We start from the raw sequence: 24,422 nt of genomic DNA, 5'->3' as shown, positions 1-24,422 counted from the left end.
CGAAAAGTATTTTGGAGTCAACAGCTCGGGTGCCCTCTTGTGATGTGGCTTCCTGTTGTGCCATGTTTCTGCCAACTTAGGCTATTGTGACCCACATTTCTGAAGTCTTTGGTCCCCTGTCCTACCTCAGGACGCTTTCCGTCGTGGTGTCACTGGCCCCTCTAACTGACCCTGTCCAAACACTCTGTTCAGCTGCGTCCCCCTGGGTGGGCTCGGTTTTGGGTTTTTTGTGTGTGTGTTTTTTAAAGGTTTTATTGGGGAAGAGGAACAGGACTTTATTGGAGAACAGTGTGTACTTCCAGGACTTTTTTCCAAGTCAAGTTGTTGTCCTTTCAATCTTAGTTGTGGAGGGTGCAGCTCAGCTCCAGGTCCAGTTGCCATTACTGGTTGCAGGGGGCGCTGCCCACCATCCCTTGCGGGAGTCGAGGAATCGAGCTGGCAACCTGTGGTTGAGAGGATGCGCTCCAACCAACAACTGAGCCATCTGGGAGGCAGCTCAGCTCAAGGTGCTGTGTTCAATCTTAGTTGCAGGGGGCGGAGCCCACCATCTCTTGCGGGACTTGAGGAATTGAACTGGCAACCTTGTGGTTGAGAGCCCACTGGCCCATGTGGGAATCGAACCGGCAGCCTTTGGAGTTAGGAGCATGGAGCTCTAACCGCCTGAGCCACTGGCCCCGGTTTTGGTTTCTAAACCAGACCCTTTCTCAAGGGTCAAGCGTAAAGGGCAGAAGCGCTGCTGAAAAGGCAGGTCTGCAGATAGGACAGCGAGGCAGCTGGGAAGCCCTTGAGCGGACAGGGAAGGGGAGCCCTGGCCTCCGCCTTCAGACCTCATAGGTCCAGGGGTGCAGGGCTCAGCTGCAGGGGCGTGAGGCCATGCAGCCCTTCGCTTCCTGCCTCCTCCCCACCGAGGTGGACCCTGAGTGCCACCTGCCACTCTCTGGTTTTAGAAGTTGGCACAGGTCCCGGCTCACTTGTCAAAACTGTTTCTAGAGGATGCTGCGTGGTGTCTGCTTCTTGAAGACTGCTTACCCTATTGAGTCCACTGTTCTGCGTCAGGGCCTGTCAGCGAGGCCCTGGTGGCAGATGGCCAGCCAAGCAGCCATCTCTGGGGACGCAACACGGCACAAGAGCCTGCTGCTGACGGTTCCAGCCAGTCAGCTGCTATCGCGCTCTGCAGGCTTCGTTTTCTTTAAAACATTCACAACTAGCACTTTGGAAAACCAGTAAAATAAAGTTTTATTTTGTAGTCGTTTCCAAGTTGACAGAAGCGGATCAGACAGCCCAATCAGTGGCACTAATTACAATGTCCACAACCACTTACGAGACATTGTACTGCTGTGTAAATTAACAGTTTGGAAGGCAGCTGTGCTCACCACTACACCACCAACGCACACTAAATTAACAGTTTGGGATGGATGCATCACACCTAAGTACTTTCATCCACAAGCATAAAGGTAAGAGCCGGAGGCAAACGAAGATTCAGCTCTCAGGTGGACATTTTATTTAAATAGGACCCTCTCCTGGGCTGTCACCACCTGGCCCCTCTCCCCTGACACCAGCAGGCTGTGTCCCCTCCCTCCCCTGGCCAGGCGCGCCTGTGTCCAGAAAGGCCTAATAAAAGGTGAGTTCAGATCCAGCAGCGTTGGGGCTGCGCAACTTGGGAAAAACTGCTTTTCTAAGAAAACCCAGATGAGGAAAACGTTTAATTGACAAATACGTGACAAAAGGATTTAAGAAAAGAGTGTACGAAGCGAAATAAGTTAGAATGGAAGCCCTGGGCCCTCCTCGAGGACGTCGTGCGGTGGGCTGCAGGCATGACCAGAGACTCCTCGGTGTGGAGCTGCCGTGGGCCTGCAGTGCTGCTAGTGACACCTTCAACCCCACAGGCTTGTCCTGGGACATGAGACGAAGGCTGGAAACCTTGCGAGAGAAACCAGGCTGCTCTGACCAAGTGGCCGCTTTTCCATCCTGGGGCAGAACAGTGACGAATGCAGTGCTGCATTTTAAAGTTTTCCACTTCACCCCTCGTCCTGGAGAAACGGAAAGTAACCACGGCGTTGCCTGTGAGGGGACGAGGGAGGGGGCCCGTGCAGCCAGGCACGGGCCTCAGGAGCGGGATATCTTGTCAGGAGGCATGAACCCCGTGTCCCCGAGAGCTCTGAGCGCCACGCGGCCGTCAGGACGCACCACCAGGTGGGTGATGCTGCCGTTGTTGAGGGACAGGCGGAGCCAGCCTTCTGGAGGGAACTGCAGTGCCCTGCGGAGAGGAAAGAACGTGCTAGAATGGGCTCTGTCTTTCAAATGGGCTGGTGTCTGGGCGAAGACAAAGGCCTCAGAGCAAACTTCCTCGGTGCTGGGACCAACTGTTGGTAAGTCGTTCCGTGTCTGTCCCCCTCATTTCCAAGCCAGGGGCTTCTCAGGAAGGAGCTGCCAGGCCGAGGCCAACCCAAAACAAGGGGAGGTGACAGCTTGTCTGCGACAGGATGGCACAACTCAAGGCCCACACGAGTCAGAAGTACCCTGGTTTCCTACAGGCAGTTTCGCCCAGGGTGACAAAGCTGTGAGCAGCCCACTGCAGCACGTGCTCCTGAGCCACTGTCCGAGGGACGGACGAGGGTGCAGCACCACCCCGTAGCACACGCTTAAGGACGCTCGCTGCTGAGCAGTCACATTTGCTAAAAAGCCCAGAAGGCGCGTGGGTGAGCAGCGTCACCGCCGCAAACTGGGCCATTTAAGGGACTAACTACCTCGTGACCGAGGGTCATCCCTCACTGTCATCAAGGTGCCCCACATAATGACGGGGACACATGGGCTCCTTATAGCCCTTTTCCTAACAGGTAACCTCTACTCTGAGCACTGGGGCCTCCTGACTGCTCAGGCCGGCCATCGCAGGACGTGGGACAGTGCTGTGTGCACACCGGCGGGGACCCAGGAAACTGTAGGCCGAGCACAGGAGCTTAGGGACGGCCTCTGGGGGCACCTCGGCTAGAGCGTGTGGACAGGTGCCTGCTGTTCCCAGCCCACCCCTCTGTCCCCAGCAGCACCATCTGGCTGAGCACCCCATGTGACCCGAGAACCCTGGCTCTAGCGTCCAAGTGCTCGCGAGGACTGCTGTCCTGCCACAGGCGCTTCCCTGGCCACCCCGGGGCTGCCTGCTGGGGCTGTGCGTGTGACAGACACGAGGGGAACCGGCCCCAACAGCCCTAGTGATAGGCCCAAGGGTCAAGCACAGTGAGCAGAGGCCCTGGGAAGCTACTGTACTGTGTGCAGTCCTGCCACTGCCACACTCGTCACGAGAAGGGGAACCCCTCGGCGACTGAAATGCCCGACATGATCTAATGGATCCGGGTGGGTGGGTACATGAGCACCTGGCTGGCTCTCCCGCCTACAGGCCCTGGGACATGGCTGCAGCTCAGGGCCCTGGGGCTTCAGGGGCCGGGAACTGGGCAGGAGTCCCAATGGCCCAAATGGAGGACACGGAGCAGTGAAATGACCAGCGAGGCAGATTATGACCCACAGCACAAAATAAGGACCCGAGGCTATCGTGATACATGACTCAGGGGAAGTCAGCTTTTACAGAAGAATCAATTACGAAAGGGACACAGTGAGGCCAACAGGGCAAGCCCGCATGGCAGGGTCTGCCGCAGGCGCCAGAAGCCGTCGGCATGAACCTGAGGGGACAGGGCGTGCACATCGGTCACCAAGGGGACTAGCATACACGGTCCCCTCACTGAGTGACCACGTTCCGTCACCCGTTCCGTGCTGGGACGAGCAGATGGCATCTGTGCTGTTGCCACCGACAACAGGTCACGAGACAGCCTAGCACACAGGCAAGCAGGCCGCCAGCGCCCATCAGCCCTCACCGGCACACGATGTAGCGGATGACGTTGGCATGGCACACGAAGACCTCGTAGCTGTCCTCCTGCTGCTTGGCGTCGGCCCTGTGGATGTAGTTCCGGAAGGCAGCCTCGATCCGGGCTCCATCCTCGTAATACTGCTGGGGGCAGAGTGACGCGCTGAGCCCTGGCCGCCCCATGGGGAGGCAGCCGCCAGTGGGGTGGGGGTGGGGGGGCGCTTTACCACAGCCTCTGGCTTCCAGTGGGACACAGGCGGGTCGGGCTCGATGGGGGCACCTTCCCTCAGCAGGTCTGTGCTGACCGTGTTGACGCCTGTGGGGAAGCAGGAGTCAGCGTGTCCCCCAGAGCCACTCTCCCACCTGAGCTGGGCGGCTGCATGCCTGCACTCACCTGGCAGGTGTTTGCGGATAATGTCAGTGGTTTCCACTGCGCGGGTCATGGAGGAATGCACTATTCTGTTAAACTTCAGCCCCAAGCTGGCCAGCCGGAGACCGGTTAGCTCAGCCTGTTCACGACCTTTGAGAGAGAGAGACACAGCAGAAAGTGACATGTCCTTGTTCCCTGCACAAATACTTGCCATGTACCAGGAGGGGCAGGGGCAGGCCCTCCGAGGGCGTGGGCCTAACTGGGGGCCAGACATTCAACAGGTGCATCAGTGAGACCCCAGAGAAAACAGTAGAAAGAATGAGCCAGGCTGAGGCTGGCTCAGCCTGGTGGGGTCCTCCATGCTCTTTCCGGGTCCCTCACACCATCCTTACTCTGGCCGATGACGGAGGCTGCCATCCGCCAGCTGTGCGATCATGGCACACATCAACACCAAGATGTGATGACCTCAGCGTTACTGAGTACAGGCTGGGTGCACGCCACCTCAGAAAGGGGACACTTCCTGTCTGTACGCCCGGAACCGCGAGCAGAGCAGTGCGACAACAGGCCCCGAAGCCCTTCCCACTGAAGCTATTTAATACGCGAACTTGGGTAACACTCCATTCAACAGAGGAATGTTTAAAAATGTAAAGTCCACCTGGGGCCCCTCCCAGGAGTTTCTCCTAGGATGTGCCTGCCCACGGGCACAGAGACCGCAGAGCCAGGCGGATAGTTCGAGGGGCCTTCACTCCATCCCATCTGTTCTTACGGAGCGACGGAGCGATGCTGGACAGACAGAATGGCACGTGCCAGTCCAAGGGCCTTCAGTCAATTAGTCAGGCTCAACGGTGTACACAGGGTGCCTGCCACATTCCAGGCCATGGGGGCGCCGCGCCTCATGGGGGCTTTGGATGACCACCTGCGGCGACCCGCCGTGGGGTGTTTTTACAATGAAGGCAGGACATTCCAACTGCAACAGCCCCGAGGTACGCCTGTCTGGTGTCACAGGCTGGTAATTACTGACGATGACAATGCTCGCATCTAGGCCGGGAGTCCCTGCCACAGGGCCCAGGAGGCCCAGCGGCCCCAGGAGCACCTGCAAGGACACCGGCCTTGGGGCCCGAGCCCCCACCCGTACCCAGTGGTGTCAGCGTGCGGTCCTTCTCCAGGGAGGCGTCCACGTGGTACTGGGAGTGTCTGATGAGGAAGATGTGTCTTGTGGCCTTGGCTTTGTAGTGGTCCATCCTGGGCGGCACGTCATCGTCCCCAGATCCCAGGTTCCTCTTCCGCAGGTTCACCAGCGACAGTGGTTCTCGCCTAATGGTGAAATAGACAGTATGTTCTCGGGACCTCTCCTTACACGTCACCCTGGAGTATTTCTGACATGATGGTGTTTCTGTCTGGGGAAAGGCCAGGGGACAAGCCAATGCCCTTGGCAGTCTGCTCTCTGCCACGGCCCTGAAGAGGCCAGCCTCTCGGTCAACCCACAGAGCTGGTGCCAGGCCTGTTACAGGCGACTGGACAGTGAACAGAACAGAGAAGCGAGGCCCTTGTCCCTGTGAGGAGAGACTGACAGCAGCGCCTGGGACTGAATGGGCAGGGGCGGCTGTGAAGGGCCACTCAGCGGCCAGAACAACCTCGCCAAAGGGGACACAGGCAGTCTGGAGCCGTGCTGCCCAACAGCAGCCACTAGCCATGTGGCTACAATGTCAATGCAGTGATGACAATGAAGTAAGGTCCCAGCTCCCTCCTCCCAGCCGCACTCACAGCACACCTGAGTGCTCAGAAGCACACGGCTACTCAGCACGCTGGTGGTGAGGAAAAGAACGCGCCCGCTACATGGACAGGACTGGATGGCGCTGCTGGGATGCTGAGGAGGAGCTGACGGGAGGGGTGGGGACAGCGTCAGCAGAGCACGGCTGGGGGCTCAGAACTGAAGGTCGTTCATGAAGAGCCTGTGATATGGGCACAGCTGGGAGAACGGACTCAGCCGAGACGGACTGTGCATAGTCTCACAGGGGGATAAGCAGTGGGGACTCCTGGGTTGCCCACAATACAACCAGGCCGAGGCCACAGGCGCGTGGAGCCTGGGGGCTGAACCGGAGAAGAAATGGGGGCTACAGGCTGGACGAGGTTCCCCAGAACAGGCCGGAGATGCGGAACTTCCCGGCATGGACAGTCCCCCTCCATACATCTACACTTGAACCTCAAGAATGAACCTGTGTCCGTAACGAGGCCAGAGAAATTCGGGAGATTGTACTGGTATTTAAGAAGCGATTATGGCCCAATCTAATCCTGAGAAAAACAGACAAATCCCAACAGAAGGACATTCTACAGAATCCCTGACCAGCAAGCACCCTTCAAAACTGTCCAAGTCATCAAAACAAGGCAAGTCTGAGAAACTGTCACAGCCAAAAGGAGCCTGAGACGTAAACACTGTCATGTGAGGTCCTGGGAAGAGAAAACCAACAACAGGTAAAACCTGAATAAAACTCAAAATGAGGGCATCAGTTAATACTACTATATACATACTAGTTCACTGATTGTGACAAACGCACGTACGTGTCAGATGTTAATAATAAAGGAAAGTAGGTGCGGAGTATACAGGAAATATACCATCTTTGCAATTTTCCTGTAAATCTACAAATATTCAAGAAGAAATTTGTTTTTAAAAAACTACAGGTTAAAAAAAGAATACCTGTTTTGTTCCTGCTACAATCAGGCTGACAATAAATATTAGTTCTGAGCCTCCTCAGTCAGCAAAGTAGCAAAGAGGAGCTGGGGAAACTGCCCGCCCCGGCCAGGCCCAGAGCAGAGCCTCCAACAGAAACAGAAGCCCAGCAACTACTAGTGATTTTCAACTTCCAAGTAGCCACATGTAAAAAGTAGAAAGAAACAGGTGAAATTTCAATTACTCGCTTTATTTAATCCAATGTATCAAAAATACTATCAGCACATAAACAATTTTAAAATCCGCACTGCTTCGGTTTTTAAATTTAATTGAATTAACATTGAGTAAGAGTAAAACCTGTTTCCTGACCACAGGAGCCACATTCCAAGTGCTCGGTAAGGGCACGTGGCTAGCAGCCAGGTACGACCCAGGGCCGCTGGAGGCCCCCGTGTCCACTGAAGGCGTCTGCTAGGCCTGGCCGTGCGCGTCCTCGCCGCACAGAGGCCCTGAGGGCGGCCGACGCTGCCGGCGCCCACAGCCGCCTCTCCGCGGTCGGGCACAGAGGGATCAACGTGTCATCCAGTGCGAGGGTTCACAAGGTCAGAAAGGCCAACATGGGTGACAGCCCTACAGAGCGGTGTCTGCAACTGACAATGACCACTGTCCAGGCCTCACTGTTCCCGGGCCTCGCAACGACCCTGTGGGACGGACGAGGGAGCTGCGGCTGGCAGGCGTGAGCGACGCCCCACGTCGAGCCAGCCGCGCGGCAGGAACCGGAGGGGAACCCCGCACGCAAACCGGCCTCCCCGCCCTTTGCTGAGCGCGCGGCACGGCCGGGGCCAGGGAGGTGCCCCGGCGCCCGGCCGTCCGAGCGCGCCCCGACTCCACCCGCCGGCCCCGCACCTGTCCCAGTTGGGGTCCCAGACGCCCGGCCCCGGACGCGTGGCCCCGGCCCACGCTGGCGGCTCGACCACGCGCGGCTCCGCGTCCCCGCCCGCGCGGGGCTTCCCCACCGCCACGGCCGAGAAGAGCACGGCTGCCGAGCCCCCCGCCAGGCCGCAGGCCGCCAGCTGCAGCGCCTGCCGGAACGCCATGCCGGCCCGTCCCGCGCCGCCCGCGCAAGCGCTCATGGGCGCGGACGGCGCGCCGCGAGGGACACGCTTCCGCCGGCCGGCGCCCTCGGGCGGAAGTCCCGCCTCCTGAGGCGCGCGGGCCTGCGGGTCCGAGGCCAAGCGGCGAGGAGGTTGGCGGTTCCGAGGCCCTTCCCTCGAACTCCTGCGGAAGGGCCGGCGCGCAGGTAATTCCTGGTGTGCGCGGCGGCGCCCCCGGGGAGGCGCCCCGACGGGCAGCACGAGGGGGCCTGAGCCGCGCCGCGCGGAGGGCGAGCTGGCCCCGGGCCTCGGCCGGCCCCAGAGGGAGCCCCGCGGAGGGAGGGGGAGTCCGGCCTTGGAGATGGGGACTGGGGATCCTGCCTGGGGTTTGTTGGAGGTTTTGTTTCTCCTGTAGTAAAATACACGTAACGTACAGTTTACTGTCTGGACAGATGAGATGGGTGTGGGTTAACAGGAACGAGCCTGGGGCAGCCGTTTGGCTCCAGCTCACACAGCATCTGCAAAGGCTGCGATAACAGCTGAATCACACCCTCCCCCGCGACGGCCGAAAGCATTCCCGGAAGGAGCTAACCGCCATGGAAAATGCCCCGGATAAAACTCCTGTGGAAACAGCAACTTGGGGCCGCAGCCTCCAGCAGATTCTGTCCAGCCTCTTCTTGCTGTATTTCAACCTGTCTGGTGAATGCTTTCACAACCCGCAGCATATGACCATGACATAAGTGACCATGACATAACCATTTCTAAGTGCACAGGTCAGTGGCATTCAGCATATTCACAGTGTTGTGCGGCCGTCACCACCATCCCAATCATTTGTCACCTTCCCAGACTGAAACTGCCCCCATAAAACATCAACTTCCCATCCTCCCCCCACACCCCCCACCCTCGCACCACACACACACACACACACACACACACACACACACACACAAACCCCTACCACTGGCACCACCATCTACTTCCTGTCTACTGAGGTTGACTAGGGACTTCACATAAGTAGAATCACAGCACTTTTTCTTTTGGAACCAGGTTATTTCACTGAGCATGTCTTCAAGGCCCATCCCCACTGGGGTCTGTGTCAGAGCTTCATTCCTTTTCAAGGCTGAACAGTGTCCACTGTGGAGAGGTCACACTGTCCACTCATCCATCAGTGGACACGGGTTGCTTCCACCTCTTGGCTACTGTGAATAATGCTGTGAACATGGGGGTGCGAGTATCTTGTCAAGTCCCTGCTTTCAGTTTTTTTGGGGGGCATACACCCAGAAGTGGGATTGTTGGATCATCTCTGCAGATTTTTAAGTTGGGAAGCGACATGATCCAATTTACATTTTTAAAAATCACCGGATTTTGGAGAGTCAATCTACTCCCTAGAAATACCCAGATTTATGCTTAAACATGATGTCTTGGACCCATACTGTCTCCTAGAAGACTGGTTACTAAAACAATAGTAAAAAGATTTTAAAAAGAAAAGACATACACAAAGATACACTTGAGTCCACAAGAAAAAGCAGAGAGATCAGTTGACAAAATTTTGAAAGGTGGAAATCAGGTCTTTATTGACCTTGGAAGATGGGACGCCAGTTGCCTGTACTGAGGGAAGCCAACAAGTAAGCTCATTAGTCAATGCGACTAGAAGGGTCTGGGAAGTTGCAGGCATTGGCCTCACCGCTGAGGACAAGCGGTGGGTGGGGCTACACAGGAGGGCCAGCTGATAATCTAAGAGTTTGCCCTCCCATCCCCTCCATCATGGAAGAAGACTAGAGAAAGTTCATTCCAGAGGATCTGAACCAGAAGGACTGGACTTGCGACACTAGACAGCTGAGCCTGGGACACGGTGGTAACAGTGACATTATGCGAAGGTCACATAGTAATAGCAGGACCTCTAACCCCTTTCCTCCAAAGAGCCACAAGAATGTTGTCCCCCAGGCTTATACTATGCCCCACTAAAACCACTATCCTTCCCCAGGCACGAAATTCAAGAAGAATTGCCCTCTGGGGAAACTGACCCACCCAAGGGAAAAGGCATCAGTTATTGAGGACAGTAATCCCCAACAAAAACCTGGTCCCTGCCTGGTCAGCACACAGTGAGTGTCATTAGATATGTGTGGCCCACAGACATTTGAAGAAATCCTGATTGGGAAGGACAAAGATCAAAGCAAGAAAAAACAAGCTCTGCTTAAATAGAGACAGAACATGGAACAGAAGAGAATTTTGGAAAATACATAACTAAGATCCCAAGGGATGCTTCCATGAAACAAGAATGGGCTTCTGTCAGGACAGAATGTTCTAAGCAAGAAAAGGCCAGGGGAGGGTGAATGTAACCCAGCAATGGGAGGGCAGGAAGAACTCAGCTGAAGGTTGGCAGCTATTTATCATAGGCTTCCCAGAGCATCGGGATAAAGTCCTGGTCCAAAGGACCCTTTTCCTGTGGCGCCAGGTAGCTAAGCAGTAGTTAATTAGGAAAAAATGTGAGGGCAGCCCTCCGATCGTGCATGTCTTCCAAAGCCACAGCAATCACTCTGAGGAATTAAAATCACCACTGAAAAAGCTATATTATTGTTTGCTGTGATCCTAATTCAATCCAAGGTGACAAGTGAAATCATTACTATCTTTTAAGTTTCTAGGGCAGCACCACGTGAATTCAGCTAGTGCCTTTTTAAAAATACAAGATTCTGATGGTAAGAGATTGCAGTGTCTCCATCCATCATTTGAGGGCATCTGAGTCACATGAAGTCCTGACCGGGTTGTCTCTGCTCCTCACCCGGGGCAGGTGACGTTCTCTCCAGGCCGTCCTCACTTCCCCAGGGAGGCCAGGTAGGCGTACCAGAACAGAGCCACCAGGTTGGCAAAAAGCACCCGGAACTGCCAAAGAAAACACGGGCACACGTCAGTGAGGCCCTGGCACGGGGAGGGCAGCCGTTCTCTAGGACTCTAGGATGGCTCGTTCCCCAGCCAGCCCATTGCCTCCACTTCATAGCATGGTGAGGACAGCGTTCCTGCCAACGTGCCTGGGCCAGCAGGGAAAACAGTGACTGTCCCTTGTCCTTCCCTGAGCACCTCAACGCCTGGCTCAGCCTCTCTCCTAGGGCTTGCCATCATGTGTGTGACTTCACCCAGCCCCTCTACACCCCATGACCTGCCCGTCACTGACCCCTCACTGTCCCGCTGCCCTGACAGACAAACCCACCTGAAGTCACCTCTAGTCAGCGAGTCTACTGGCAGGTAAGCTCTGCGGAAGTAGCAGTGTGGTCTGTCTTGTTACCGCATCCCAAATCTAGAGCAGTGGGGCACACATACACCTTTGTTGACTAAACCACTGCCCCAAAAGCACTCGCTTGCAACCACCCACGATGGAAAGTCCAGCCAGGCAGCATTCTGTCCCTGTGACTTGGAAAGCTTGGACTTGCCAGCCTCTCCTTTGAGCCAACCATAGGTCCCTCTATATCCTCAGCCATTCTGTCTTGACGCCTGTTTCCTTCTCTATGCACCTTACACCCCATGGCCCGTTTCTTACCTTCCTGTTTCCCCACTGCGCTCCCTGGAATAACCTCCAGCCTGAGCCTTCTCGCCTCCCCAAGCCCCAGACCCATGCAGCACAGGGTCTTCGGCCTCCGCTGGCTCCTCTTCTCCAGTGACTCCCCTCCACAAGTTCACTCCTTTACTCGCCTCCAAATTCCCACCCTGCCTCCTCCCCCTGTCTGGCCCCACCCACACGCCGCCCTGGTCCTTCGTAAATAGTCACCTCCTGTCAGGAAGAAGGGCCCTCTGTCTCCAGGGTTCCCTGCTCATAGCCCAGTCCCCTCTTCCCTTAGGGGCAGCTGGTGCACATCCATTTAGCTGGAGGATGCTTCCAGCTTCACAGCCTCCTCCCCTGGCCCTCTTCACAAACTTCTGGAGAGAATTTTCTAGACTCATGATTTCTACTTCCCCACTTTCCTTGATTCACAGCAATGTGGCTTCAGCTCCCAAATAACCACTGAAATTGTTTGTGGGAAGGTCGTCGATTGTTAAAGCCCATGGAAACCCAACCGATTTTCATTCTGCTCTAACGACCTACGTTTACTATGGATCTCTCACTGCCTTCTCCCGGTTTTCTGCTACTTCCTGGTGTATTTGCAGAGTCGGCCACGGGGCTTCAGCTCTAATCCCTTTGTGCTCCCTAAAACGGTTACTTAGATGGTGTGAGAAAAGGATTGGCCTAGCAGGCCTGAGGCTGTCGTTCTTGGACGGGCCTGGTGGCATCCAGGAACCTGGATTTCAGGAGGGTTCCCCCCCCCCCAACTGACTAGGCCGGCTTCCCGGTGCCTGGGAGGCTTGGGGAGACGGTGCGGTTTATGCTGACCGCTGGCTCTCTCCTGGAGCGTGGCGCTCCGGGGCGCCTACCCGAGCAGCCCGGCACTAAACCCAGCGCGGTCTCTAGTGGGCTTTCCTAGGCGTTGCCGCGTTTTGTTGGTGCGTGAGAGCTTGCCCTGAGATGGCACGGGGGCACGGGGGGGCCTGCACTGGATTCCTAGGACCCACTTGCAGATCCTCGCCGCGTGCCTCTAACCAATCTTGCGCCGAGCCCTTGTAGCAAATCGCCGCCCCGGAGTGGTCTTGGGAGCGGGACACAGAGGGGCTGCTACTGGTGTGCAGTGAAGAGCCGGCGCCCGGCCAGCAGGGCTTGCGGTCGGTAAGCGAGCGGCGCGCCCTGCAGAGGCCCCGCGGACACTCCTCTGCCGGGTCCCCCTTGGGGCCCAAAGCGCCGAGCCACCCGGAGCTCCCCAAGAGCGCGTTCTGCGCGCACGTCGCACTGGGCCAGGCCCCGCCCCGCGCTCACGTGCGGCTCTGACGTCACCAGGTGAGGCGGCCCTCGCGGTTTCTCTGCACCTGCGCGCGCGTGGGGCTGCACGTCTGGAAGGCCTCATCCCTAGGAAACCCGGGCTTTTTAAAAACGTTTGTCCGGCGAACGCATGAAAGTGGACCTCGCTCGGGAGCCACTCTATGGCGCTTTGCCTCCGAATCCGGAGCTAAAGGATTCGGGGCGGAGTCCGGAACCCGGATGGCTGTTGGGAAATGGCCTCTGGTGGAGGATGGCGCGCTCTGGCTCACCTGCAAAGGGACGTAGTTGACATTAATAAACTGCACGGGGGTCCACACGCGCCAGTTCATCTGCAGCGCCGGCCAGAATCCGCTCCTCACCCTGGCGGCAAGGGCGGCCGCGTCTCTGCCCTGGAGAGGAGGGAAACGCAGGCGGTGAGCGAGCTCCGCTGCCCTCGCAGCGGCACCAAGGCCTGGGGGGCCGCAAACCCGAACACGGTGGGGTTCTTCGACTAGATTTGGCTCCGTTTGTATGTGGACAGCACACACGTGTAGCAGTGCAGCTACAAGGAGCTAGGCGTCCGATTGGAAAATCATCGGAACGGGGACATTTGTCCACGACCGGTCGTTGCCCCTTACAGAGCTGACCTGACTGGTGATTCACACGGCTCGATAGCCCTGGGCATCGGAACTACTTATGGCTCGGCTGTCAGTTCTTTCCAAAATAATCTCCAATCAAAACTTGTCAGGAGTTTTTAAAAAATGGACCCCATAAATTAATTCTGAGTGTCATCTGGGAGGATAAATGCATAATGGCCACCTTGAGAAAGAATGAGGGAAGGCCTACCTTACCACAGACTTAAAAATACTATAAAATATGGTAATTAAGTCTGGTAGCAACAGCCCAAAAAAATAGTGGAATGAATAGGATCCATCAAAAGACCAGAGCCCAGGTAATGGCCTGTACATATGGTTACGAGAACATGATAAAGTGAATGTTTCAAAAGTGGGGATTGTTCAATAAATGGTAATGAGGCAATTTGCTGTATAAGTGGAAAACACCAAGACAGAAGGCTTCTCTCCCACTACAAATAAAAATAAAACCATAGGAACACTAGAGGAAAGTGCAGGAGAATATTTCTATTATCTTTGGGTTCGTCAAAATGTACACAATGAAATCATGAGAGTAGAAGGATGTAGGAGAGTATTTCCAGTCTCTTCCTTTAAGGAAGTCCACTACGGAAAACAATGACATCTGAATACACTCCTGTGTGCAAAAGACACTATGAAAAACATGCAACTTTCCATTTTTAACTTTATACAAACGTTTTAACTTTATGTGCAGCTAAAGGGCAAACACCTGAAAATGGGGAAAATGTCTGCAACTATTTGATAAAGCACTGGTATCCTTAATATATGCAAATATACAAATCAGTAAAAAAAAGGCGAGCACTCTAACAGATAAAACTAAAGTTCCTGAAAGAAATACAGATAAGCATATAAAAAGGTGTTCAACTTCATACATATATGTAAATTATTTTTCACCTATCAGATTGCAAACTATGTAAAAGAAAATTACCATCACAGTTGTCAGAGTGGGGAAAGGAACCTCACATGGGGAGACACCGTCAGGGCTGAGCACTGCAGTCACACAGCCTGGGTCTAGCCTGATTGGAGGACTCACGCGCCACAGGGACGGGAATCAGCCAGTGATTCACCCTGGGGCCTCGGCTTCCCCAGATGTCAACTAGGGGAGATGCCAGCCTAAAATGACGTGCACTGGAAGCAGAGCTTGGGACAAGGCAAGTGCTCGATAAATGTCAGCGGTTGCTCTTATTATGGGCCACTGCAGGGACGACAATCAAGGACAGGCTTTCAGGACAAGTCTAGGAACTAACCAAACAGGGATCCTTACACAAAAGGACAGGCAGATGGTAGAATGCTGCAACGTCGTGTCTAACGGCCAAAATATGTGACTTAGTGTGTGCTCCCCCGTGTGCCATTTACGTGGTGGGTACTTTAGGCACTTTGGTAGCACTTGACATATACGTGCAGGGCTTTTGTTTCTTAATGAAAATATATTCCCTTCATATTTGGAAGGAAATAAAGAGAAGCCGCCTGGTACCCTCACTTCTAATGTGGGCACCCTTTGCTTCCTCCTAGCTCAGACTGCCTAAAGACTTCCCAAACAGTTTCTACTATCAGGGACTTATTAGCAACCACAGGTAAGTTTAAATATCTTTTCTATTTCTCCCCAGGGTCACTTTACACACTAAGGGGAATATCCTTAGTAACAGGAACTCCAAAGATGTTGTTTTAAAATAAAACCTGCCTGAGAAGCTTCTACCTGCTGTGATTGGTTGAAACAAATTAGTTTCAGGGAAGAACATGATGTGTCTTGGGCACAGAGTGCCTGGCAGAGAACAGGTGGCGAGGGGTTGAAGGTGCCAGTGAACTGGGAAGGGACTAGGTGTGGGTACATTAGCACACCTCTCATGCAGTGGGCTGTGACATTAAGTCAGCCTCTTCAGAACACTTGTGATGTCCAGGCAGAGTCCACACAGGCCTCTGCAACTGCACGGGTGACACTCTGCCAGGGTCCCTTCTGCAGTCTGGTAACGCCTGGATCCCATTCTCAGAATCAGGTGTTGTAATGTACAAAATAAAACATATAGGACTACAAAGGAACCAATCAAAATGTTCAGAAAACAATTCTCTGATAGACTAGCATAGGTGTTTCTTTATTAACACATTCAGTGACAAGACCTAATGGCACGTGCAAGGAGCAATGAGCCTAAACGACCTTCAGGGATATGTCACTGATGTGGAATTTCTACTGCGACCAGCAGGCATGGCTAATAACACTGCTTTGCTTCCCACATTCATCAAGGAAAACATGAAAGTCCCCTTTGAGTGTCATGAAAAGTTCCCAGACTCCTGAACCCCGTGCACAGGTGCCAGGCTAAGCATCCTGTGACATGGAGAGCTGTCCTAGGTGCTGCTCAGAGACCAACCTCCAGGAAGTTCATGACGACGAAGAACAACAACAGGAAGGCGGGCGCAAAGAGGACACGGTCCAGGAGGAGCTTCAGGACCCCTGCCAAGGGCACCTCGGGCGGGACCCAGCGCTCCAGGAAGAGGTAGAAGTAGTGACTCAGCGGCCCTGTGAACAAGAAGCTGCGCCCCACGGGGGTGAGCTGGACTGCTCTCCTCGGTCTGCGCAAGCCCAGGTGCCAACCTGCCTCCCGCAGCCCCTCACACTGATCACACAGGCCTGTGGGCCTTCTAGGAAGTATTCTTTCTTTGAATCTGCTTCAGGCATTCTTTTCTGCTGCTGACAGACTAGACTTGTTCCTGCCTTGGAGCTTGGAGCCCCCCATCATCACGTGGCCGGCTCCCTAACACTGTTGGCTTGGAGAGGTCTCTCCTGATTTTCCTAAGTCACCCACCACTGTCTCTGCCACTCTGTTCTGGGCCGTTTCATTTTCTTCATAGCATTTCTCACTACATGTCATGATCTCCTCTCAGCGTCATAAGAGAACATCGTGTGTCTGTTCACTGCTGTGTCCACAGGGCCTGGCTCAGAAGGTGCTCAGTACTAAGTACGCAGATGCAGCCTGGTGTTCGAGCTCCCATCCTGGGAGCTTGTCTGTACTGCTGCCCTTCACTGCCAATTGTACAGGCTTCTCTGGAGAGGACTGAAGCCCACCCTACATCTAGTGGACAACAGCCCTGCAGCTCCATAAAATTCAGCCATAAGATGGGCAAGGACTCAGAGGTCTTCCCACTCCTCACACTTAAAGTCTTTAAACAAGCAGCTCCTAGTTGTCTTTTCCCAACCTGCCATAGAATGGCAGGTGGCCTAGAGCAGGGAAAACTAATTGGATAAGGCTGCCCAGGTGATTCTGATCTAGTCTGCGTCTGGCATGGTGGGACGACCGAGACTTTAAATACATTATAGATAAGCTGTGATGACTGAAGTTAACAGTGCTCTCAAATACAAAAATGGTATTTGTGAATTTGGAATTGAAAAAAAAAATCACTCATTGCAAAATACTTCAAAATAGTCCAGTTACACAAACATGACTGGCCAGAGAACCTGGTGGGTTTATTGCTACAACTCCTGAATCGCTGTGCTTTGCAGTTCAAAAAGGGGTTCAGAAACTGGACATGTAAGTCTTCCTTTCCTGGATGTTTATGCCATGAAAATAACTGACTGGCCATATTTGAGTGTTTCCCACTTGCAGGGTCTTCGAGTCTTGAAGTCTGACTTTAGGTTCAGGTGAGTTATCAGCCCCCAGTTCTCAGCGCAATGAAGACGGCCACTCCCACCCATGCAATTCAAAATGAAAACCATATGAAACTATAAAATAAGTGAACATTATCCGTCCACTGTTCTGGTTTTTCCCATGATTACTTCAATGCTTTTAAAAATTATTTTTCCAAATTAGATTATTTCAGAAACTTGAGACCCTAGCTTTGTTGCACTTAAGTCAACTACCGGGTAAACCAGCCCCTCTATGGAACTCACCCATAAATGGCATATCTGAGAGGCCCACTGACATCTAGCTTTTGAGAGCCGTTTTCTTTTTTCCGCCTCTTCTCAATCATCTGGGCCAGGAAGTTCCCAAGTGCTGACAAAATGCCACTGTGGACACAGAGGTAATCAGAGAACAGCGACCGCCAGCAGGGGGCATTTGTTCCCCATGGACCTAGCATGGCTGTCCCGAGATCAAACGGGAGGAGTGGAGATACATCCTTATTAAAGTGGCAGCAGTGTAGGGCCCTGCATCAAAGGCTGGAGGCAGAACATGCAGGCATGCGCGCACATGCGCACCAGCTCAGCAAGTTCTCCAATTGGTGGACTCATCACTGTGGATATCCTGACGGTTGTTACTTTGCACAAATTGACCACGTGTGGGAGGGAGGTATATGGTTGTAAGGACAACAGGGGACATCCTTATGATGACACTTTCCCGTATTTTGACTGTGGTGGTGGGTACACAAACCTATACATGTGATAAATCTATAGAACTAAACACACGCACAAGTACAAGAAAAGCAGGGGGAACCTGAGTATGATCTATGAACTGTATCCGCGCCAGTGTCCTGGCTGTGATATTGTATTAATTTTACAAAATGTTAACAATGGAAGAAACTGGGCAAGTGCACAAGGGATCTCCCTGTATCATTTCTTACAGCTGCATGTGAATTCGCAATGATCACAATATAAATTTCAGTAGAAAGATGGAGACAGGCCCAGTCACTGCAAGGTTTGGTGTAGCTACCTTCTGAGCTCTCTGAGCTAAAAAATCCAAACTTCTTAGTGTGGGCGATAAAGGCGTCCTTGAGCTGATCCTTGGCCACTTCTCTCATCCGCTCCCTTGCTCACTGTTCACTTTCTCAGCGGCACAGACCTTCTTTCCGCTCCTCCATCATTAGCTTGCTCCTCCCTCGGGATCTTTGCTCGCGCTGTACCTGATGGAGAGCTCTGCTTCCCTTCTTTGCATAGCCTGTGCCCTCCCTTCACTCAGGCCTCTGTTCAAATGTCATCTCCTCAGATCAGAGAAATTCCCTAACCACTTTATCCGTATTTACCTTTTTGTCCAGTTCTTCACTAAAATACAAGCTCTAAGAGGGCCGGGACCCTATACACTTATCTGAATCACTGCTAATCACTGCTCAGTACACAGGAAGCACGCTGTGCATTTTTATGAAAGGCTGAATTAATAAAGCGGAACAAGCTTATAAAATTAGTTAACCAAAAGTAATGAAGTAGGACATGTCTCCTAAAAAGTTCAGTGCTCCAGATCAAAGGGCGGAGCTAACCAGCGGACCGAGGGCGCTGGGTCAGTTTCTCCCAAATACAAAGCAAACAAACCTGAACACCTTCCTGCCCAGCCTTCCCGGGCCGTTCCTCAAGGCTTCTGCCTCTAATTCTCAGCACAAATTCAGGGACTAACACGCTGCAAGGAGCTGGGCCGGCGACAGGCTTCCCCCACTCTGCCGGCCCCATTCACCGCGGGGACGATGTCTACGAGCCCCAACGATGGAAGACCCGGAGGTCTGCAGGAAGCCCTCCTTGATTTTGTGCTGCCCTTCAGTCTGGGCCAAAGTAGTAACGGTCAGAGCCGAATGCACAAAACCTCAGATCTTTGGAGGGTCGTTTGTGTACACGGGGATTGGGCCTTTCACACTCAACCCCCACGCAGCAGGCGTCTGTGTAGCTACTAGGTCTCTGGCTGTCCGAGCGCCGGGCCGCCCGCCGCCCCCCGCCCGGTCCCATCCGCTCCGCGCCGACCTGGTGGCCGCCTTGGTGAGCACCGGGTAGAGCCGCAGGAGGCGCAGGTACTGGGCGAGCGCCCGCCGCGGCAGCGCCCCGAGCCCGGCCTCCGCCCGCAGCATCGACGCCGCCGGCGCCATCACCTCCGCCGCGCCACGCCGCGCCCGCGGCGCTGACCCGGCCCCAGGGCGGCCAGGCTCGGGGACGGCCAGACATTTCTCGTCCCGCCGTGGTCCGCAGCGCCACCCCCGACAGACCCCGGCGTGTGCGGCGCGCGCGCCTCAGCACACTTTTCCCCGAGTCCCTAACGGGCCACCGCCCCTCAGGCGCCGGAGGTGATTGGAGCTCGGCTGGGCGGAGCGCGATGAGCCTCCTCATTGGGCGACCGGGCGCTTCCGGTCTCTCGCGAGAGTTGGTGGGAGCGCGCCAAATTTCTCTGGGAAGCCCAGGCGGCGAAATGGTGCTGAGGAACAGCGGGCGGCGTCTAGCGGAGCCGCGAGCAGACGGCGAGGCCAGCAGGTGAGGGGCGCCCGGTCATCCCGGGCGGGCGGCGGGCTCGGGGCCTCTCCCTTCCGCGGAGGCTCCGGGCTCGTGCTGAGGCGGCCGCACCCGGCTTCGCGCCGCCTGGGTGGCGGCGGTGGCTGTGGGCCCCTCGCGGTGACGAGCAGGGAGGCCAGGCTGGCGAGGGCTCCCTGGAGCACTTCGCGGCGCGCAGCTCGGCCGCTCCTTCCAAGCTTCCGGGCGGGACGGGTGGCTCCCGTCGGACTGCGCTGTGCGCAGCCCGGGGTCCTCCCCGCGTCCCCGCGGGCTGTTGGCAGCACCCCTCGGTCACGGGGCCCACGGCGTATTCGGTGAGGATGCAGGCGCAGGAGGGAGGCCAGGACGCTGCGGGGGCGCAGAGGCGGCGGCGCTGGGCCGCGCTGCCAGACGTGGGCTGCCCGGTGGCCCGGGCGACGTGTTCGCACGCTCCGCAGCCCACGGCGACACCGTGCGCCCCGCACAGCCTTTCACCGACACTTAACAGGAGAAACCGGGCGGGGTCCTTACTTACAACTGTTCTGACAGTAGTTCCCGTGCGAAGTTCTTGGTCTTCGCAGTGGCCTCTAGTCCTCATGGGAAACCCTACGAGCGTGGGACTGTTGCCTACGTTTTATACTTGAATCTGGGCTCAGAGATGTGAAGTCATTTGTCTGAGTTCATAACTGCTGGAAGGCTCTTCGCTGTCCCGCGCCACTGCCTGGCGATGTCCTTACAGCAGAGGTATGGGTGCTGCAGAAATATGCACAGCAGTGATCGCTTTTCACTCACCGTCTGCTGTCTGTTCCGAACAGTTGACATTGAGCAGCTCATTTAATCCTCGGAGCTGAGTGTGCCCCATGGGACAGTGCATGGTGGCAGTGGGTGTGCCTAAGTGTCTTCTGTGAAATGGGGATGCTTACAGCCCCCTCCTAAGGGTTGTCGTGAGAACTGAACAGACAGTGTATGCTTGGACCATGTCAGTAGTAAGCAATCAGGAGGTAGTAGGCATTATTTTTGTTACTAGTATCTCTGCTTTTCAGATTTTGTACTGTCACGGCACAAAAGGTGAGATATGCAGCTCAGAGAAAACAGTTTTGGGAGGAGATGTGCTCCAAAGCGAGCAGTTTCCTAATCCTCTTACTCCATCTCGCCTGATGCAAGGACAGACCCGACCCAGGGTGTTTGGACCGATGTAGAGCAGAGGTCTGCGTGTCCTCAGAGCAGTTCTCCGTACACAGCACTGCACTCAGTCTTGATTTTGGTAAAGATCTGGGCCTCGGACGGAGGTTAGCTGTGTTCTCTAGCAGGGCCTGGAATACTTTTCCTGTGTGTTTGATTTAATAGCTGTGTGAATCCAGCTATTTTAGAGATTGAACAGTTGTAGAGTATGGCGACATGTAGGTTTCCCATTACTGCTGTAGCAAGTTACCACTTAGTGGCTTAAACAATGGAGACTTACTCTCTTACGGCTCTAGAAGTTCTAAAAACCATGCTGACGGCGTTGTTCCTTCTGAAGGCTGGAGGGGAGAGTCTATTCCCTTGCCTCCTGTAGCTTCATTCCTTATTTCATGGCGTCTCCCTCCACCTTCAAAACAGCGCGTCACATCTCTAGCTTCTCTCCCTGTCTCCCTTACCTAGGACTCTGTGACTATACTGGGCCTGCCCAGATCACCCCCATCTCACAATCTCTAATCACACCTGCAAAGTCCCTTTTGTCAGGTAATACAGTTTCCCTGGATAACACATAGACATCTTTGTGGGGGGGGCATTCTGCCTACAGCAGGTGGTTATAATCTTTTTGTGAAAAGTAAGGACCCTAATCTTGAGATACGTCATTCTATTCAAGTGGAGGTGCCCCAAGGAACACCTCCAGGTAAAGGAAGAGTTTTCTCAGGAAATAATTCTCTACTTCTGTTTATAAATTGACAATTGGTCAAATGTTATAGTAATTAAGGACTTGAATTCTGTAAGGCTTGGTTCAAAAAAAATTTCTTAAGTTTTCTGTCACTGGTCTCCTTTTATTTAGACGGCTTCCTTTTGCCGCCGTCTCATAAACCGCGGTGATGAACATCTGTATGTAAAACAATGTACTGCATGTCAGTGTCCTTCGCGTAAGTTCTTAGACGTGGAAGTTGCCAGGTCAAATGATAGGCACTGTTTTAGAAGCACCCACTTTGTGGAGAAATCTACTAGTGTTGGAATGGAAGGGTCATGTAGTTTCAAGAATTGTCGTATCCCAGGAACCAGGAAACACGTAGCAAGGAGCTAGCATCCGATGTTGAAAAATGAGCGGTGCTGGAAGGGAAGGAATGAATATCTGTGAAGAGTTGAGGAGAATGCCTTTGAGAACTGGAATACTACAAAGAAACCCAAAGGCTCTGTCGTTCGGCAGAGCACAGGAGCAGCTCAGGGAACACTGGCCAGGAGAGCAGTCCAGCAGGAATGAGAACTGGTATGCCAGCTCGTGGGAACCTGGTGGTTTCTGCTCGGGGTGGATTTACGTCTCCACTCACCACTTCTCTGCTTGCCAGCACCACCCTAAACATTTCCATGTTTTCTCTGCTCATTGCTTCATAAAGTAGCTCATTTAATTACATTTCGACACAAAGCCATGGGATATTGATTCTTAGCTATACATTTTTGAGAAGTGGAGAATATACTTGGCTTAGCAAACAAATAGGATTTTTTGCCAAAAAATATTCAGGGTACAGAATCTCAGAACTGTGGTTTAAAGAAGAAACTAGCAATGTTTTTAAAAAGTTGGAATGCTAATAAACAAGGATTTTTCTGTTTTGAAGATAGCTAAATTGTAATGACTCTGGTCTATCTAGATGGGATCATACCTGTGGAGTTAAAGATTGATTGTGAACAATTTGGGGTGAACCTAAGTTCTAGAATCAGAACAGGCTTAGATAGTTCTGGTGGTGGAAAGTCTTCATTAAGTACTAAGGTTTACGGTAAAATCTGTGTGAAGAGTTATTATTACACGATCTACCCAGAGAAAGGCTTGGGAAGTTTGAGGCAGGTGTCCTGGTACTGAAGAGCTGAAAAGCGAGTTTCTTTGTCAATTGAGATAGTTCCTCTCACACAGGGCAATATTATATTCCCCTTTTTATCTAGATGTACTAACATCTAGACCCAGGCATCCCAGAAGACACATCACATTTTAAAGGTATAATCTGTTCTGCCATAGGTGTTTCTGTAACCCCAATTAGCTCATATGCAATTGGTAAACAGGAGAATGATGTCAGTAAATTGTGGAGATTGTATTGGTTTGTTTGCATTTTCCCCCAGGCAAAGGGATCGGAATAGAGGAGTAGAATTGCGTGGTCAGTAGGAAAGGGAAAAGCTCTTAGCTGGAGTGTTGCACAGATGCCCTGTCACCACTCTGTTAGGGAACCTGCGTATGAAGAACATCCCATGAGCACCTGCAGTGGGGCCTCCTTCCCCAGGGAGGTGTGCCCCAGTCTTGCACAAATGTCAGGTGGCGGCTGCACTCTTCTCCTGTGCTCAGCATGTCTGCTCCCTTGCTTTTGTGCCTGAAAACAAACATCTCTGTAAAAACGTGGTTAGTGACTTTGCTGCACAGAAAATAAAGCCATCTCTCGATGTAAAGGAGGAAATGGCTTAGCTTAGAACCCTGCCATCTAAACGCTCATGCACTGAGGCTGGACCATGCAGCCCGACATTCTGCCAGCGTCCTTGTCTCACGGTCCTCCTGACTCAGGTGAAACGCCCTGTCCCAGGTGGCTGTGGCCACCTGAGTGCGCGTGCCAGTTCTGTGTGTTGTTTCCACGGCCTGGCATAGTGCGGCACCACAGAGTCCAGCGAGTACTTTCCAATTCACATTATACGACTGAAAGCAGATGACTAGTTCATTCAACTCATTTCTCTTAAATAACTCAGACATTACAGAATGTTATTAGGTTGGTGCAAAAGTAGTTGCGGTTTTTGCAATTATTTTTAACCTTTTAAACCGCAACTACTTTTGCACCAACCTAATACCTGTTAGACAACAAAAAGTGGCCATTCCCTTATATTTATATTTGTCTTTGATAAACACCACACACACTATTTACTGAGTATACTGTGTACAAAGAACCCTGTCTGCATACTGTGTGCCCCATGGGATTTAATCATCAGCGCTGTGTTGGCAGAGTTGGAATTCAGTCCAAAAATCTTCAAGCTTCTTGCGTTTGCTCCATCGTACTGCGCTCGCGCTACTGACTTTGTAATTCTCAAAGTGCTCTTGCATCCACTGTCTCTTTCGATATGCATGAAAATCTTACATGGCAGACATTGTTAATTCCATTCTACCAAGAAACAAACTAATAATACATTTGGGAATTAACATTTTAAAGATAAGTAAAGAGGGGCGGACGGGTAGTTCAGTTGGTTAGAGCGAGCTCTGAACAACAGGATTGCCAGTTCAATTCCCACATGGGCCAGTGAGCTGCGCCCTCCACAACTAGATTGAAGACAACGAGCTGCTGCTGAGGTGCTGGTGGGGTGGCCGGATGGCTCAGTTGGTTAGAGCGCGAGCTCCCAACAACAAGGTTGCCGGATCGACTCCCACAATGGATGGTGGGCTGTGCCCCCCTGCAACTAAGATTGAAGACGGCAACTGGACTTGGAGCTGAGCTGCACCCTCCACAACTAGATTGAAGGACAACAACTTGAGCTAATGGGCCCTGGAGAAACATACTGTTCCCCAATAAAGGCCTGGAAATACACACTGTTCCCCAATAAAGCCCTGTTCACCCTTCCTCAATAAAATCTTAAAGAAAACACACACACATTTAAAAAAAATCATAAAAATA

At 53.3% G+C, this 24,422-nt stretch overlaps 3 protein-coding genes and 1 long non-coding RNA gene across 12 annotated transcripts in view; 2 read left to right on the top strand and 2 right to left on the bottom strand.

Moving 5' to 3' along the window:
- Nucleotides 1-1,217: 1,217 nt before the first annotated feature.
- PGAM5 (PGAM family member 5, mitochondrial serine/threonine protein phosphatase) lies at nt 1,218-8,035 on the bottom strand. Of its 2 annotated transcripts, none has more exons than XM_074321701.1 (6): nt 7,795-8,035; nt 5,359-5,537; nt 4,248-4,373; nt 4,081-4,169; nt 3,864-3,997; nt 1,218-2,257 (listed from the first exon to the last, which is right to left on the bottom strand). In XM_074321701.1, the coding sequence occupies exons 1-6, from the start codon at nt 8,019-8,021 to the stop codon at nt 2,107-2,109; spliced, it is 906 nt and encodes a 301-aa protein (XP_074177802.1). In that variant the 5' UTR covers nt 8,022-8,035; the 3' UTR covers nt 1,218-2,106. The 2 variants fall into 2 exon arrangements, with proteins under 2 accessions (XP_074177802.1, XP_074177803.1); XM_074321702.1 differs by having other exon boundaries at nt 3,864-3,994.
- A 16-nt stretch (nt 8,036-8,051) lies between these two features.
- LOC141569245 (uncharacterized) lies at nt 8,052-9,470 on the top strand. Of its 2 annotated transcripts, none has more exons than XR_012492745.1 (2): nt 8,052-8,188; nt 8,419-9,470. It is a non-coding gene; the product is annotated as an uncharacterized LOC141569245 (long non-coding RNA). The 2 variants fall into 2 exon arrangements; XR_012492744.1 differs by having other exon boundaries at nt 8,069-8,188; nt 8,435-9,470.
- A 1,057-nt stretch (nt 9,471-10,527) lies between these two features.
- On the bottom strand, nt 10,528-19,306 carry PXMP2 (peroxisomal membrane protein 2). Of its 4 annotated transcripts, XM_074321703.1 has the most exons (6): nt 19,102-19,288; nt 17,332-17,448; nt 15,815-15,977; nt 13,092-13,211; nt 11,188-11,274; nt 10,528-10,862 (listed from the first exon to the last, which is right to left on the bottom strand). In XM_074321703.1, exons 1-5 carry the CDS (start codon nt 19,221-19,223, stop codon nt 11,200-11,202), a joined length of 597 nt encoding a protein of 198 aa, XP_074177804.1. In that variant the 5' UTR covers nt 19,224-19,288; the 3' UTR covers nt 10,528-10,862; nt 11,188-11,199. The 4 variants fall into 4 exon arrangements, with proteins under 4 accessions (XP_074177804.1, XP_074177805.1, XP_019604342.1 ...); XM_074321704.1 differs by lacking the exon at nt 17,332-17,448 and having other exon boundaries at nt 19,102-19,306; XM_019748783.2 differs by lacking the exon at nt 11,188-11,274 and having other exon boundaries at nt 19,102-19,285.
- The window catches only part of POLE (DNA polymerase epsilon, catalytic subunit), a 42,092-nt gene continuing 36,860 nt past the window's right edge, over nt 19,191-24,422 (top strand). For all 4 annotated transcript variants that reach the window (XM_074321694.1, XM_019748782.2, XM_074321695.1 and 1 more), the window contains exon 1: nt 19,191-19,602. In XM_074321694.1, the coding sequence (XP_074177795.1) occupies nt 19,448-19,602 (155 nt within the window). In that variant the 5' untranslated portion in view covers nt 19,191-19,447. The remainder of the gene's footprint in view (nt 19,603-24,422) is intronic.

This window comes from Rhinolophus sinicus, linkage group LG16 (assembly GCF_036562045.2).
Source record: "Rhinolophus sinicus isolate RSC01 linkage group LG16, ASM3656204v1, whole genome shotgun sequence".
NCBI classification, from domain to species: domain Eukaryota; kingdom Metazoa; phylum Chordata; class Mammalia; order Chiroptera; family Rhinolophidae; genus Rhinolophus; species Rhinolophus sinicus.
This window is presented reverse-complemented; position numbering and strand designations above follow the sequence as displayed.

Excerpts from the sequence above, each read along its gene's own strand:
- PGAM5 (XM_074321701.1), bottom strand. The coding sequence starts at position 8,021 with ATGAGCGCTTGCGCGGGCGGCGCGGGACGGGCCGGCATGGCGTTCCGG. Across the intron at positions 4,170-4,247 it reads TATCCGCAAACACCTGCCAG|GCGTCAACACGGTCAGCACA; the intron begins GTGAGTGCAGGC and ends GCTTCCCCACAG. Across the intron at positions 3,998-4,080 it reads ACTGGAAGCCAGAGGCTGTG|CAGTATTACGAGGATGGAGC; the intron begins GTAAAGCGCCCC and ends CTCTGCCCCCAG.
- PXMP2 (XM_074321703.1), bottom strand. The coding sequence starts at position 19,223 with ATGGCGCCGGCGGCGTCGATGCTGCGGGCGGAGGCCGGGCTCGGGGCG. Across the intron at positions 17,449-19,101 it reads CTCACCAAGGCGGCCACCAG|TGGCATTTTGTCAGCACTTG; the intron begins GTCGGCGCGGAG and ends CTGTGTCCACAG. Across the intron at positions 11,275-13,091 it reads TCAACTACGTCCCTTTGCAG|ATTTGGGATGCGGTAACAAG; the intron begins GTGAGCCAGAGC and ends CCACTGCTCTAG.